Genomic DNA, 16,341 nt, shown 5'->3' on the forward strand with positions numbered 1-16,341 from the left:
ACAAATGTAATACAAAAATAAAGAAAACAAAATAATTATCTCTATACACTTTTCAAAATATATGTCAGCAGTTGTGTTTCTCGGAACTGAATTTGTATATTACATAAGTTCACATACAAAACAAAAACGTATATTAAAACAACAAAATTAACATAAAAGTAAAAAAAAAACCTTTTATACACTTTTCAAAACATATTTCAGCAGTAGTGTTTCTCAAAGCGGAAGTGAATGGTGTTCCTCTTCCGGTCCCGGAGTCAACATGGCGAACTTGGAGCAGGCCGAAGACGAGCCACAACACGTGAACATGTCAGGCCAAATTCCAGCCGCTTGTGCTCCAAAGACGGCAGTAGACACGTCCACAGTAGTGGGGGCATTTGTACCCGAGCTTTCCTGCTCCGTTCCGTCTTTCGCCGCCGCTTCCAACCTTTTGTCGGCGCCGTACTCGTGCCTGGTGATGAAGAATCACCGCAGACACGTCGCCCTGCCGCCCAAGTTCCTGCACAAGAAGCGCTCTGGTCTGCGCGGGGAGATGGAGGCCGAGATGCTCAAGTACTCGCCACGGTAACAACCTCACTTGTCAATGTTGGCTCACTTCCACACTTACAATCTGTACTTGTTTAACCCCGTTTCCATAGGAGTTGGGAAATTGTGTTAGATGTAAATATAAACAGAATACAATGATTTGCAAATCCTTTTCAAGCCATATTCAGTTGAATATGCTACAAAGACAACATATTTCATGTTCAAACTCATAAACTTTTCTTTTTTTTTTGCAAATAATCATTAACTTAGAATTTGATGCCAGCAACACGTGACAAAGAAGTTGGGAAAGGTGGCAATAAATACTGATAAAGTTGAGGAATGCTCATCAAACACTTATTTGGAACATCCCACAGGTGTGCAGGCTAATTGGGAACAGGTGGGTGCCATGATTGGCTATAAAAACAGCTTCCCAAAAAATGCTCAGTCTTTCACAAGAAAGGATGGGGCGAGGTACACCCCTTTGTCCACAACTGCGTGAGCAAATAGTCAAACAGTTTAAGAACAACCTTTCTCAAAGTGACATTGCAAGAAATTGAGGGATTTCAACATCTACGCTCCATAATATCATCAAAAGGTTCAGAGAATCTGGAGAAATCACTCCACGTAAGCGGCATGGCTGGAAACCAACATTGAATGACCGTGACCTTCCATCCCTCAGACGGCACTGTATCAAAAACCGACATCAATCTCTAAAGGATATCACCACATGGGCTCAGGAACACTTCAGAAAACCACTGTCACTAAATACAGTTGGTCGCTACATCTGTAAGTGCAAGTAAAAGCTCTACTGGACTCTCAATGTTATATTAGATCCACTATGGATTGGACTTTCACAATATCATGTTAGACCCACTCGACATCCATTGCTTTCGGTCCCCTTCTCTGGGCCCAAGATCATCTAAGATGGACTGATGCAAAGTGGAAAAGTGTTCTGTGGTCTGACGAGCACACATATGTAATTGTTTTTGGAAATATTCGACATCGTGTCATCCGGACCAAAGGGGAAGCGAACCATCCAGACTGTTATCCACGCAAAGTGTAAAAGCCAGCATGTGTGATGGTATGGGGGTGCATTAGTGCCCAAGGCATGGGTAACTTACACATGTGTGATGGTATGGGGGTGCATTAGTGCCCAAGGCATGGGTAACTTACACATCTGTGAAGGCACCATTAATGCTGAAAGGTACATACAGGTTTTGGAACAACATATGCTGCCATCGAAGCACCGTCTTTTTCATGGACGCCCCTGCTTATTTCACCAAGACAATGCCAATCCACATGCAGCACGTGTTACAACAGCGTGGCTTCTTAAAAAAAGAGTGCTGGTACTAGACTAGCCTGCCTGTAGTCCAGACCTGTCTCCCATGGAAAATGTGTGGCGCATTATGAAGCGTAAAATAGGACAGCAGAGACCCCGGACTGTTGAAGGACTGAAGCTCTACATAAAACAAGAATGGGAAAGAATTCCACTTTCAAAGTTTCAACAATTAGTTTCCTCAGTTCCAAAACGTTTGAGTGTTGTTTAAAGAAAAGGTGATGTAACACAGTGGTGAACATGCCCTTTCCCAACTACTTTGGCACGTGTTGCAGCCTTGAAATTCTAAGTTAATTAATATTTGCAAAAAAAAATAAAGTTTGAGTTTGAACATCAAATATGTTGTCTTTGTAGCATATTCAACTGAATATGGATTGAAAGGGATTTACAAATCATTGTATTCTGTTTATATTTACATCTAACACAATTTCCCAACTCATATGGAAACAGGGTTTGTAATTAATTTCATTGACAAACAGTTATGTTATGGTCATACTCTGGTTTGCTAGTGGCTACGATTTCAGTACTATCGAAGATCTTTGTGCCTTCTCAACTCTGTGCTAATATTCTTTTCACAAAATACAACCAATAGTACGTTAATGTTAAATATTACTTGTGAAAAGTAATCCCCCGATTCCTATTTTCAACAGTCTGCTCATTTGAGCAGGAAAACGCTCTAACACCAGTCCGGCATCTTTTGTTTTCTACCTGTCAACTGTCAGTTTAGGCTCCTCGTCACCACCTCAAGATGGCGGCCGAATTTCTCGCGTCACAGCACCCAATGCTGTGTCTACTTATAAGATGTCTATGGTTATGACTCTTGGAAGGGAGCTGGATATTGAGGAGCCGTTCAATAAAAAAGCCGTTCTAAAGACTGATTTACTTTTAAGTAACTTGCTTTCATCAAGGGAAAAGAAGTAACACGATAAGTGTGGTCAATGAATCACAATGTATACATTATTTCACCAATGTACACACTACTGGTGAGCATTATTTTCAATTATTGATCATCTAATTTAGAGCTTTCAGGGCGAGTTTACTGACAGATATAAGTAAGAACTTTACACTACTTTATATTAGAAATGGCAACAGCGGAGGATGAATGTCACATAACGAGAAGATAGAGTGGAAAAAAAGCGTCTGCAATTTTTCAGGACGTATGCAGATCCCAAATACAGATCAGCAGATAAGAGCAGGTAATAAAAGTTGCTTTTGCATAATATTGCTAAACAAAACGTGAGATAATGTCTTACCTTATACACGCACAATAATAATCTTCCTATGCTGAAGCACGGTGGCACAGGGGTTAGTGCATGTGCCTCACAATACAAAGGTCCTGAGTAGTCCTGAGTTCCATCCCAGGCTCGGGGTCTGTGTGGAGTTTGCCTGTTCTCCCAGTGACTGGCGACTTGTCCAGGGTGTACACCGCCTTCTTCACGGATGCAGCTGAGATAGGCTCCAGCACCCCTCGCGACCCCAAAAGGGACAAGCAGTAGGAAATGGATGGATAAATAATGTAATTTGGTTTATGTTTTTATAAACTTTCCACCAGATGGCGCCATTTCCTCGTGCTTGATCTTCCTGTAGGTCCACATACAGCAGCTAAAAGGTCAACCGCCGCCTCCTTCCTGAAGCTTCTTTTTTTTGGGACTACCTCAGGTTGAAAAATGTTCCCAGGAAGAATGTTGTCGATTAGATTGGTTCAGTTTTATCTTCTCCGTATTTTCTTTGATTTTATCCTTCATAGCTTGCAATTCGTGGGTCACCCTCAGTACCTCACTTTTGAAATAAATACTTCAATAAAAGGCTGCAGTAGATGAATACATTTGTTCCCCTAAGTTAACTGTCTAGTGGGTGCGTGCTCACTTCATGTGAAGAAGAACCATAGGTGGATGACTAACTTGGTGATGTCATTACTCCTTTTAGTAAATCTAACCAATAAAGCTGATTTGATTCTGAGATGGTTGCGTGGGTAATTTGCGTGAAGAACGGCTCTCAAACGGACAAATTCCAACTGCGAATCGGTTCTCATCGTTCAGTTAAAAGGGCCGTTTAAAAGACCCGACTCGTTTCCGAACGTCCCATCTCTAGCTCAGCATGGGTATTGAATTGGAACGAGGTTTATTTCTGTAGCACATTTGATAAACAAAGGCGGGTAGGGTAGTTGACAGCTGTATCGTTTACAAATTGGCCTAAATCAGATTTTTTCCAAAAACTGTTTGTTCCCCAGCTGACTGTTAACACCGGTGTTTTTCATCCACTGTGTGCTGTGAGATACCGTCTGGTGTGCCGTGGTAGATGATCTTATTTCACCTATTTGGGTTAAAAATATTTTTTGTAAAGCAGTAATTATAGTCTGCAAATGATCAATCAATCATTCAATGTTTATTTATATAGCCCTGAATCACAAATGTCTCAAAGGACTGTACAAACCATTACGACTACGACTTCCTCGGAAGAACCCACAAAAGGGCAAGGAAAACTCACACCCAGTGGATGATGTGTCGGTGCTGTCTAGAGCTTGGCAGAGTAATCGTGTAATACTCTTCCATATCAGTAGGTGGCAGCCTGTAGCTAATTGCTTTGTGCAGGTAAAAAGGTATCTAATGCTTAAACCATAAATAAATAAAAGGTGAGTGCTCCTAAGAAAAGGCATAGTAGTATCGACTAGTTACGCTATTGTACTTGGTATCATTACAGTGGATGTCAGGTGTAGATCCACCCATGGCGTTTGTTTACATTGTGACGCCGGTGAGCTATTGTATCCTACGGTGCGTAGTGAAGCATGTTTAGCTATTCCTCGTCCTGCAGGGATGATACTTGTAAGAAACTCACTTTATTTGTTGTCATAAAAGCGAGGATTAGTATTTAAAGTAGCTAAAACACTGCAGATTGCGGATTGACATTAGCCGCTAATTAGCCAGCCATGTCTTAAGGCACCTCTTCCTGAGGGCGTTTTAGTATTGTAGCTTCACCTTTATCTTTAGTTTTTACGCCAAAATGTGTCCATTCCCCTTTTCTGTCTACAGTCTTCTTGTAAGTACTCCGTGATTGTGCGCTGCCGAACATGCTCCTCTGCTTGTAAAACCAGAAATGTCATGACGTGACGACAAGGCGCTGTCATGCCTATAAAAAAATATGGCGAACCAGTACTTTCAAACAGAGTATAGGACCGTTTTTGCTCTATTAGTACCACGATACTCTACCGGTAACAGTATACCATAGAACCCTAGAACAAGGAAGTCGGTACTTAGTAGTTTCGCCTACAAAGTAAGATGAAAGGCGCAACCATAGATGTGGTTGCCACACCTTAAAAATGTGTGTTTTTTCACGTGAAAACAAAATAGTATAATATATGAATGGATATAAATGGTGTAATATATTTGGGAGGGTTCTAATCTTTTTTATGGCTGTTAACTAGAGGAGGCACGGACATCAGCGAGGATCAACGTCAGCTTTATTTTTTAAAACACACGTAAGCAAATACACCACAGTGGCAATTTCGGTTTTTCAACAATCACAATTTCTTCGGAATTAAAATATACAGTACGTGTGTTCTTTATTTTCATTGTAGATAGTCACATGAAAACTATGAATGAACACATATGGAGTTATGTACTTAGCAAAAAAAGGGGAAATAACTGAAAACATGTTTTATATTCTAGTTTCTTCAAAATAGCCACCCTTTGCTGTGATCACTGCTTTGCACACTCTTGGCATTCTCTCCAGGAGTTTCAAGAGGTAGTCACCTGTGATTGGTTTTCACTTCACAGGTGTGCCTTTTCAAAGTTGATTAGTGGAATTTCTTGCTTTATCAATGGGGTTGGAACCATTAGTGAATGAAAAGGTGTGTCCAAACTTTTGTCCTGTACTGTGTATATATAATATATATTTGTTCCATCCCCTTTTTGCAGCCTCGAAGGCGTACCCGTAGCTTATGATGACTTACGGATTGTGGGCCCTCAAGGAAGCATTTATGATGACAGCGGCTACATCCACATGGACATACAGGCCAACTTCATTATATTCCAACCTACCAAGGGACAAAGACTGCTGGTGAGTATTATAACTAGGGCTGGGCGATATTGCCTTTTGTTTAATATCTCGATATTTTTAGGCCACGTCACGATACACAATATTTATCTCCATATTTTGCCTTAGCCTTGAATGAAGACTTGAAGCATATAATGACAGCAGTATGATGATTCTATGTGTCTACATTCAAACATTCTTCTTCATACTGCATTAATATATTCTACTTTTAAACTTTCATGCAGAGAGGGAAGTCACAATTGAGCAAAAGTGTATTTATGAAACAGTTATTGGCACAGTGGCACAAACATTCATGTCATTTCAAAACAGAAAGTGCAAGATTGTCAGAGATATTTTAAAACAAGCTATTAGAGCACTTTTGTGCATGATGTCACTAAGATGACATATCAAAACAACACTAAATTAAAGTGCACTTTTTGTACAGAACAGCACTACAATAGTTTAAAACAAATAAAGTGCACTTTTGTGCATGATGTCACTAAGATGACATATCAAAACAACACTAAATTAAAGTGCACTTTTTGTACAGAACAGCACTACAATAGTTTAAAACAAATAAAGTGCACTTTTGTGCATGATGTCACTAAGATGACATATCAAAACAACACTAAATTAAAGTGCACTTTTTGTACAGAACACCACTACAATAGTTTAAAACAAATAAAGTGCACTTTTGTGCATGATGTCACACAAGATATTTCAATAAGTGTCAAATAAAAATGAGCTGCATAATAGGAAATCAAATAGTGTATGTCCTTCACTATGTGGTAGGTTCCTGCCGACATTATCTCCTTCTGTTGTTGACTATTTTTTTCATACGGTGTTGATCTGGAAATAGTTGCCTCTGCATTTTGTTGGTGTGACACCGAACGGAGATGTTGACATGCAGAGTTTCAAACACTTTTCATTCTCTAGCAGGTGACTTTTCAAATGATGCTACATTAGTAGTGGGGCTACTTTTTGTAGCAACGCTTTTGCCACACGCTTGACAAATTATGGTTGTCTTTTCGACATTCCCACTTGAAGCCAAACCATAAACAGGGACCCCCCTGCTGTTTTTCTTGGGAGTTAATTATTCCTTCATTTGTTACCAGATTTTCACCTTCTTTCTCTCGTATTACCGCTGTCACCGCGCAGCTAACGTTACCCATGCTGCTACCTCTCTGCTCCGCGAGGGCGTATACGTATGTGACGTATGTAAAAAGGCGCGCTTGCTGTCTGTGAGAAGCAGAGGCAAGAAAGAGTGAGAAGAGCCTGTAGTGCAGGGGTGCCCATTACGTCGATCGCGATCGACTGGTCGATCTCGGAGGGTGTGTCAGTCCATCTCAAGCCAGGCATTAAAAAATAGACATAAAAATGAGCAATCGTCAATCATAGCAAGACTTCACTTTCGTCAGTTGTTTGACATTCTCGGCACCCGAGGATCTTGTGAGATGACGCTGGCTGCTGCAAGCTCATATTTAAGAAAAAAATCACTAACAGGGCGGACGCAGAGAAACACATTTTATTTCTAGAGACTCCGTACCTACTGTCAAAAGTCTAAAGAGCGACTGCACACTTCCTGTCTTCACCATAAAAGACCTGTTTCATCCTGCCTGTGCTAACAAAATAAGAGTCTCAGAAAGCTAGCAAGCTACGGAGTTTGATGCCAATGTATTTCTCCCCCGCCCTCAGCGACCGCTTTCTCACTTGCTTGCCCACCCGCACACTCACTGACGTCACTCACCTGCTGCCAGACATTAAAGGGCCACACACATAGGGACGGCGTGGCGCAGCGGGAGAGTGGCCGTGCGCAACCCGAGGGGCCCTGGTTCAAATCCCACCTAGTACCAACCTCGTCACGTCCGTTGTGTCCTGAGCAAGACACTTCACCCTTGCTCCTGATGGGTGCTGGTTGGCGCCTTGCATGGCAGCTCCCTCCATCAGTGTGTGAATGTGTGTGTGAATGGGTAAATGTGGAAGTAGTGTCAAAGCGCTTTGAGTACCTTGAAGGTAGAAAAGCGCTATACAAGTACAACCCATTTATCATTTATTTATATGCTACTCTCATAACAAAGTGTTTAAAAAGGAGTATGCAAGTTGGACAAATGAGATGCCAAAATCCAACCACTTTCATGTGGTATTGGACAGAAAGGAGGACTTTTTTTCTCCTCCATTTAAAAAATGTGGACATTATCAGCACTACTGTCTGATTCCAATCAATGCAAGTCATCTGAATCAGGTAATACACCAACTTATATTCTTGTCTTCATTAAAGAAAGGAATCTATGTGTGTTAAACATGCTTGTATTATCATTAAACACCATTAACTTGTTTTCAAAAACGTCTCTTTCATAAATAAATAAATATAAATTATAAATAGGAATGAGGTAGATCTCCTCGACTTGGTCAATTGAAAGGTAGCTCGCCTGCAGAAAAAGTGTGAGCGCCCCTGCTGTAGTGTAATGCCAGCAGCTAAAAGCAACTGCGTGAGAATGTATTCTCCAATATCACGATATAGTCATTTTCTAAATCGTAGAGACAAACCCGCAATATATCGAGTATATTCCATATATCGCCCAGACCTAATTTGAATAACATCACATGTTTTTCTGCATTTAGCAATAGTCTGAGCTCAGTTAGCTGGGACTGAACAACATCGAAAGCAGACTGCAGAAGCTCAAGGGTTCGGACTACAGCAGGGGATGAGCAATATATGACTGCGTATCTGCATAAAAATTGAACACAGCATCCGACACATTTATTACAAAGATTATTTGCATCAACGACGGACCTAATATGGAACCCTGGGGTACGCCCTATAATACAGGGAGAAAAGGCGAAGAAGACCCAGCAAAATGGACACATTGGGTCCTGAAACCAACGCACCAAATCTGCATTCGGGACAGGCTTTCACAAATAAGTAGGGGTGTAACTGTACGTGTATTTGTATTGAACCGTTTCGGTATGGGGGTGTACCGAACGAGATTTTAAGCTAAAGTTAACAAGCTGCTCTGCTTTCTGCCTCTCTCAGCACCCAGCATTGTCCCACCCACACAACCATCTGATTGGTTACATATATAGCGATAACAGCCAATCAGCAGTGCGTATTCAGAGCGCATCTAGTAAATGCTTCAGCGTTGAGGAAATAGGTCTTTAGCAGGTGAGCATAAGGCAGCGTACTCTCCCCCAAATTATAATAAACGCCTCCCGGTCACAACTACTAGCAACATCACTATGACCCCGTTGAGGTTCTAGAAACTTAAACTGCGGCTCAGCTCGCTCGCGGTCCTGGCTTGAGGTGAAGGCTAATTAGCTTTTAGCGTAACGTTAACTCATTTTGCTGTGTGCGTGCGTGCATGCGTGCGTGCGTGTGTGTGTGTTAGGGGCAGCAAAGCCCTGTCTGTCTGTTATTTCACTTGAACTCCATGGTGTTCAGGGATGAACACCTCCTATTGCTATTGTACTATTTTTTCAGCAATAGTTACATGAATCATTAGTAATGTAGCAGCCTAGTTTAAATGGCAGGGTCCCTGCTATCTCATGTTGATACAAATATAACATTTACATAATAAAAATCAACTAACTACAGGCTTCCCAAATGCTGTAATAAATTGAGCATGATGAGTTGACTTGAAATTGTTAAATGTTGCACTTTTTATATGTAGAAGAAAAGTTTTGTCATTTTATTTATTCTGAGCAACAAGTTGAGGCAGTTTAATGTGGATTAATGTGGGCAGAATTATTATAGTGTTCTCAATGTTAAAAGGATAAAACCATCGTTTACAAATTTGGTAAATAAATAACCAAAAAATGTATATTTTGTTTTTTTTACTGTACCGAAAATGAACCGAACCGTGACCTCTAAACCGAGGTACGTACCAAACCGAAATTTTTGTGTACCGTTACACCCCTACAAATAAGTACGTATATTGTTGCGGCTCGCAGAGTAAAACATTGTTCGGTATTTGGTAGTGACGATACTGAATCGATTTATTTTTTGCGTGGTATCTATTTTTACATTTCTAATGAGGATATTTTCATGTAATTGTGTTTCTGCATCCCAGGGAAAGGTAAATAAACTGGGTGTGAGTCACGTGGGCTGCCTGGTGCACGGCTGCTTTAATGCCAGCATCCCCCGGCCTAACCTAGTTCCTGTGGAAATCTGGCGGGATGGAGGGCCCAGGATTGGCGCTGAGCTGAAGTTCGAAGTGACTGCGCTTGACGCTGACACTGCGGGAGTGCTGCTAATAAGAGGAAGACTGGAGAGACCCACGTACGTGTGTACATAAACAGTGTTTCTTTCCTAAGCTCGGTGTTCAAAGGTCAATGTGTGCTTTATCTCAGGGTTCAAGAACTCTTGGCTATGGCTGAGAGCTCAGAATTGGGTGTCTCTGTTAACCAACTTGAGCGACAAGAACCAGAACCTACAGAAGAATCTACCGTGGAAGATTCTCCCAAGAAGAAGAAGAAGAAGAAAAAGAAAATAAAGGAGGAAATCACAGACGAGGAACTGGTGCAGCTCGACAACGATGCCACTCCGGAGCCCAACAGAACCGAGGATGAGGCAAACAGCAGCGAACCCGGTGAGAGGAAGAAGAAGAAGAAAAATAAGAAAGATAAAATCAAAGAAGAAGCAACAGAAGAGGAAATAATGCAGTATGACAGTAATGTTGCATTAGAGCCCAACGGAACAGAGATTGATGTTAACTGCAGCGAACCTGGTAAGAAGAAGAAGAAGAAGAAAAAGGAGAAGAGAATAAAAGAAGAGGAGGAGCAGGCTCATATTTCTCCTCCTGAGATCCACGCCAGCGACTCCAGCGGTTACCTTAGTGACAAGCCCAGCAAAAAGAGGAAACACGAAACGGAGAGCGAAGAAGTCCTGCCAGGTTTGAGTCAAAGTTCACCAAAGTCCAAGAAGAGGAAAAGGGACATTGTGTGAAGAAACACTCTCAGGAAACTTTTCAGTGAAGTGCCTTCATGACAACAGACAGGAACATCCCAGGAATGCTCTTCCCTTCTTTTGACCTGAAGGGGGCGCAAGACTCCAAGTAAAAACATTTTTCATGTGAGTAAAATACAGTGTTGCCCATCTGACTTCACCAAAACAAAATCACGTGATCACCGCCGGTCCAAAGAAGAGTTTTGAACAGTTTTCTAAGGACTAATGTGAAATGTCCGACAAGGTGACTGTAGGATAACCCCCAAAGAATATGCAAAATAAATATATACTGACATTAAAAAAACAAACAAGTTTATTTCTCATCAATGGCGGAAATCTGATGACAAAGATATTCTTCACAGTCCCATGCTGACCAGTGAGTGATGAAGCGTCGAGAGACAGCCTTAAGATGTTTTCTTTACCTCCTACCTCCGTGCGAGCACACAAATCCTGCCTTTCAGCAGGGAGTCTAATTAGTGGTGCGGCGCAAGCAGCTTATCAGCAGCCGCCTAAACAGCAGAGATAAGGAGGCGCACTTAAATGGCCGCCTCTTCATCCTTCACTCCTGATCATTGCGTTGCCACTATGGGCCGACACTTGATGTTCCTTTCAATTCCGTGATATCTCAAACACCGATTGTCACACAGGTAAACAACAAGTGGAACTGAAGCCTTATGGCCTACCCATAAGCACATTTCATGCAATATTACAAATACTACTCATTATGGAACCAAAGATACACAAACCTTGATAAATTGCATCGTCATAACACCTAGAAAATAAAACCACAGCCTAAAACAAACACAATAGCAGTACTTTAACAAGTCAACAAAGCATTTCCTGAAAGGTTACTATATTGCCAAGTTATTGATCACAGACTAAAAGATAGAGATTTAGTCATAGCAGCAAAATGGTGAGCATGTAGAATGTTTAGCAAAACATAATAAATGTTCTTTATGTGTCTGGAATGTCAAAGTGCTACAGAGTGGAGGGGAGACAAGCAAGAGACAAATAAAATGTGATTAAAAAATATTAGAAAGCAAAGTCAGTCAAATTTCAGGGATTTGTATTTGCAAAAGGCAAATGATTCTTTGTTCAAATCTGAATAATCACAGTTATTACCTGCTTGTATGGTGTTTGGGTCTGTGGGACCTGTTTTTATTTTTGATTAAGAGAAAAAATGATACAATTATTATATCCATCCATTTTCTACCGCTTATTCCCTTTTGGGGTCGCGGGGGGCGCTGGCGCCTATCTCAGCTACAATCGGGCAGAAGGCGGGGTACACCCTGGACAAGTCGCCACCTCATCGCAGGGCCAACACAGATAGACAGACAACATTCACGCTCACATTCACACACTAGGGCCAATTTTAGTGTTGCCAATCAACCTATCCCCAGGTGCATGTCTTTGGAAGTGGGAGGAAGCCGGAGGACCCGGAGGGAACCCACGCATTCACGGGGAGAACATGCAAACTCCACACAGAAAGATCCCGAGCCTGGATTTGAACCAATTATTAATTTTTCAAATTGAGAATCATGGGGCAGCACAGCGGAGGAGGGGTTAGTGCATTTGCCTCACAATACGAAGGTCTTGAGTAGTCCTGGGTTCAATCCCAGGCTCAGGATCATTCTGTGTGGAGTTTGCATGTTCTCCCCATGACTGCGTGGGTTCCCTACGGGTACTCCGGCTTCCTCCCACCTCCAAAGACATGCACCTGGGGATAGGCCCCTCCCACCTCCAAAGACATGCACCTGGGGATAGGTTGATGGGCAACACTAAATTGGCCCTAGTGTGTGAATGTGAGCATGAACTTTGGCTCATTTTCTGTGAAAAACATAAATCAGAATACATATTTAATGACCACACACCAATTAGGTGAAATTACATCAAATCCCACGGCACAATAATGGTTGAAAAACACCGCACTAATAGCATGAGTGATCTGTAATATTTGTTACAACATCCCCATAATAATGGCTAAAAATCCGACTCATTTGGGCTCTGTTGACCTCCGTCTGCCTTTTGCCTCATGTCACCTGGAGCCTGCGTGCACCTGCACTCCCAACACCCCGCCATCGCCTCATTCGTCTTGTTGTTCCTGCTATCTCCCCCTCGTCCACGCAGCTTTTCCTCTCTCCTCCTTGTTCCCCTGATTTATTGGAGGCGGAGTGCGGTTCACACACATTCCACTACAGACTCCCCTCCTGCCACCGGACCCTCATATCTAAGCACGCTCGTTTATCTTCATGATCCTCTGATGGCCAGCAGGAGGAGGAGGAAAGAGTGTTGTTTTTGTTGCGCAGGCCAGACCAGCTTTCCCTCACGTTTATTGTGTGCAAGTTGATTCCATGCCTGGCGGGTACCTGCAGAACCGTTACCTTCTTTAAAGTAGAACAAACGGTTCTCCTGCTTGAGAACACACACAATCGGCACGCTGGCGTACGCTCAAGCCACAATCGACCAACCTCCATCCCAACGCGCCCCACTTTGGGCCGAGTAATTAGTAACGTGGTCGGCACTCTCAAGCCCCGTCCCAGAGCCCCAAATGGCAGCAGCTCATAAAACTTAAGTGTTCCACCAGTCAGAGCGGTGCAACTGCGGCCATTAATCGCCCCGCACGACCCAGGCAGGAGTTGAATCGTATCAAAGCTCGTCTCTCGCAGTCGTACTGACATCCGTGAAATCCCTTTATGGCCCCTTTCAAAGGTATTTCTGGCACCTTTGCTTTTTAATGATCCGATCAGCCCTTCAGGTAGTCAGATACACACACACACACACACACACACACACTCTGGTTCAAGTTGTCAGCTCTTTCCCAAAGGTTCAATGTCCAAACAGGCACAATTAACCCTGAAAGTAAACGTTACTTTTTGGGTTGTTGGGCCGGATTCCAGTAGTTGCTTCGGTTCCCTGGCAGCCAACTCATTAACACGCCTCAGTAAAAAGGGATTGCTTGAGTTTGTACACCCAAAAATACAGTCATTATGTAATCAAGTAGTCATGCAATACTGCAAAAGTAATAATTGCGTAAAGTAGTTATGTAATAATGTCGTAAAGTTATATTATTATGGAGTTAAGTAATGACGTGGTTATGTACTAAGGTAATAAAGTAATGCTGGTATGCAAAGTAATAAAGGAATGTAATGTAATAAAGTAATTATGTATTAGTTCTGTAATAAATTATGTAATTGAGAACTTGAGTAATGTACTCAAGCAATTAGTAATAGAGTACTTAGAGTAATTGAGAAATTATGTAATCAATTGAATTAAAACATGTATAAATGTAATGTAATTATGTAATACTATAAGGAATAATTTAATAAAATGAATTTGTTATGTAGTGAAGTGATAATATTATGGAATTATGTAGTTACGTAATATCAAGAAAATAATGCAATTATGCAGAGTAATAAAGTAATTGTGTTAATTCGCTAATAAATTATGTAATTGAGCACTTGAGTAATGTACTTTAGTAGTAGAGTACTTATATGAGTAAGTATTAATTGACAAAATTATGTAATTAATCAATTGAATTAAAACAAGTATTAATGTAATGTGATAACATAATTATGTAATAAATTACGCAATACTGTAAAAGTAATTTAATAAAATAAATATGTAATGTAAAAGTGATCATATAGTATTATGTAATAAGGTAAGAAAACAATGTAAAGTACTTGTGTAATTTAATGAATAAAATATACTTTGCCATAAATAATGCAATGTACTTAATGTAAAAATACAATTAAGTTATATAGTAATTATGTAATAGGGTAGTAAAGTTATAGAATACGGTAATTGGGACGGCGTGGCGCAGTGGGAGAGTGGCCGTGCGCAACCCGAGGGGCCCTGGTTCAAATCCCACCTAGAACCAACCTTGTCACGTCCGTTGTGTCCTGAGAAAGACACTTCACCCTTGCTCCTGATGGGTGCTGGTTGGCGCCTTGCATGGCAGCTCCCTCCATCAGTGTGTGAATGTGGAAGTAGTGTCAAAGCGCTTTGAGTACCTTGAAGGTAGAAAAGCGCTATACAAGTACAACCCATTTATTTATTATTTAATTCGGTAATATATCTTGGTAATGAAGTAATACAATAAATTATCCAATACAGTAATGTATTTATATAATTGAGCACAAATTTGTGTAGAAAAATGTCATTTCCCCACTTAAATAGCCCATAGCCCCGACCAATTTGACAGGGGAAATTAAAAAAACACTTCTTTTGTAAATTTAACCATAAATAACCATCAGATGTCTAAAAAGTATTCACGTAGTACTTTTGCATTTTTAAAGCAGTCATTTTTGTCCGAAGTGTATTCAGGTTTAGACAACACAACTTTCAAATGTCCATCAGCAACACCTAGCTCCTGAAAGTCATGGTTTGGCCCAAATTAGGCCTAATTAGTCCAAGTAGGTGTGCTCAGCTGCATAAAGCCCTCAGCCCCACCCTGACTCTTTTAGCCACACCTGCAGAGCCGTGGTGAGTGACAGCTTACATCTTGTTGTTGAGCATGTTTTCCACTCTCTAAAAAATGTGCATGTTTGAGAGGAAGCCAATGGTCAAATGGTGACAGTGTGGGGTCAAACTGTCACAATGTGTGTAGTCAACTAGGATGTGGGCCACCTGACGTCACGAGGAGATCCATCCATCTATCAAAAGTCAGGAAGCGGGGGCAGCAGCCTAAGCAAAGAAGCCCAAGCTCTCCTCTCCTCAGCTACTTTGTCTTTGAAATTCTGTCCATAAAAGTTGTAAAGAGAATGGCTGACAGACGGCAGACCTCACTGGAAACCGCTCTGACTTACTGACCAAGTTCTGACGCTGACCGTACAGGGACCCCATACTCCCTGAGCCCTCTCCACAGGACTTCCCGAGGGACACTCGTCCACAAAGCACATGCAGACTGGTTGGTGCCCTTGAACATCTTGCCAAGAGTATCGAGTCCAGGACCAGGACCAAAACCACACGGCTCTTCCTAAATCCCAGGTTTGAATATCCGGCGTCTTCGACAACTTAAACACATTTCTCTATTTCAAATGCTCCCGAAAACTTGTGTGAGGTAGTCACCTGAAATGGTTGTGACTTCACAGGTGTGCTTGAACCGGCCAACAAGCCCCCACATATGTTATACCGTCGGCAAGAGCGGTACTTCAAGTGGGGGTACATTTTGTGTTACCAAGGCAACGCTATTCTGAAAACTACATTTTTTACAATGGTTAATATTTCCGGCAGAACGTTCCAAACTGCGAGATTACCGCAGCTCAGAGTTTCTTTTGCATTAATTGTTGCTTAACATCTCAATTTGTTCACACACCCTGGCTAAAATAGTTTTGGCGCCCAATGTTTTGGTTTTGACTGGACGGCCATCGGAGTTTTTTACTATTTCCACATCCATACACCTTTGCATCTTATATACAGTTGTGCTCACAAGTGGACATACCCTGGGACAATTTCTGATTTCTTGGCCATTCTTCGGAGAATATGAATGATAACACAAAAACTTTTCTTC

The 16,341-nt window shown here is 41.6% G+C and overlaps 1 protein-coding gene across 1 annotated transcript; it reads left to right on the forward strand.

Annotated features, from left to right (window-relative positions):
* The first annotated feature begins 217 nt into the window (after positions 1 to 217).
* Positions 218 to 11,173, forward strand: polr1f (RNA polymerase I subunit F). The gene is made up of 4 exons (XM_061882807.1): positions 218 to 561; positions 5,773 to 5,914; positions 9,958 to 10,166; positions 10,238 to 11,173. Exons 1-4 carry the CDS (start codon positions 260 to 262, stop codon positions 10,830 to 10,832), a joined length of 1,248 nt encoding a protein of 415 aa, XP_061738791.1. The 5' UTR covers positions 218 to 259; the 3' UTR covers positions 10,833 to 11,173.
* Positions 11,174 to 16,341: the final 5,168 nt, after the last annotated feature.

The sequence above is a fragment of the Nerophis ophidion genome, linkage group LG21, assembly GCF_033978795.1.
Source record: "Nerophis ophidion isolate RoL-2023_Sa linkage group LG21, RoL_Noph_v1.0, whole genome shotgun sequence".
NCBI classification, from domain to species: domain Eukaryota; kingdom Metazoa; phylum Chordata; class Actinopteri; order Syngnathiformes; family Syngnathidae; genus Nerophis; species Nerophis ophidion.

Bases quoted from the DNA above. Each gene is read 5' to 3' on its own strand.
- polr1f (XM_061882807.1), top strand. From the start codon at position 260: ATGGCGAACTTGGAGCAGGCCGAAGACGAGCCACAACACGTGAACATG. The intron at 5,915-9,957 runs GTGAGTATTATA...TCTGCATCCCAG, and splicing joins CCAAGGGACAAAGACTGCTG to GGAAAGGTAAATAAACTGGG. The intron at 10,167-10,237 runs GTACGTGTGTAC...GCTTTATCTCAG, and splicing joins GGAAGACTGGAGAGACCCAC to GGTTCAAGAACTCTTGGCTA.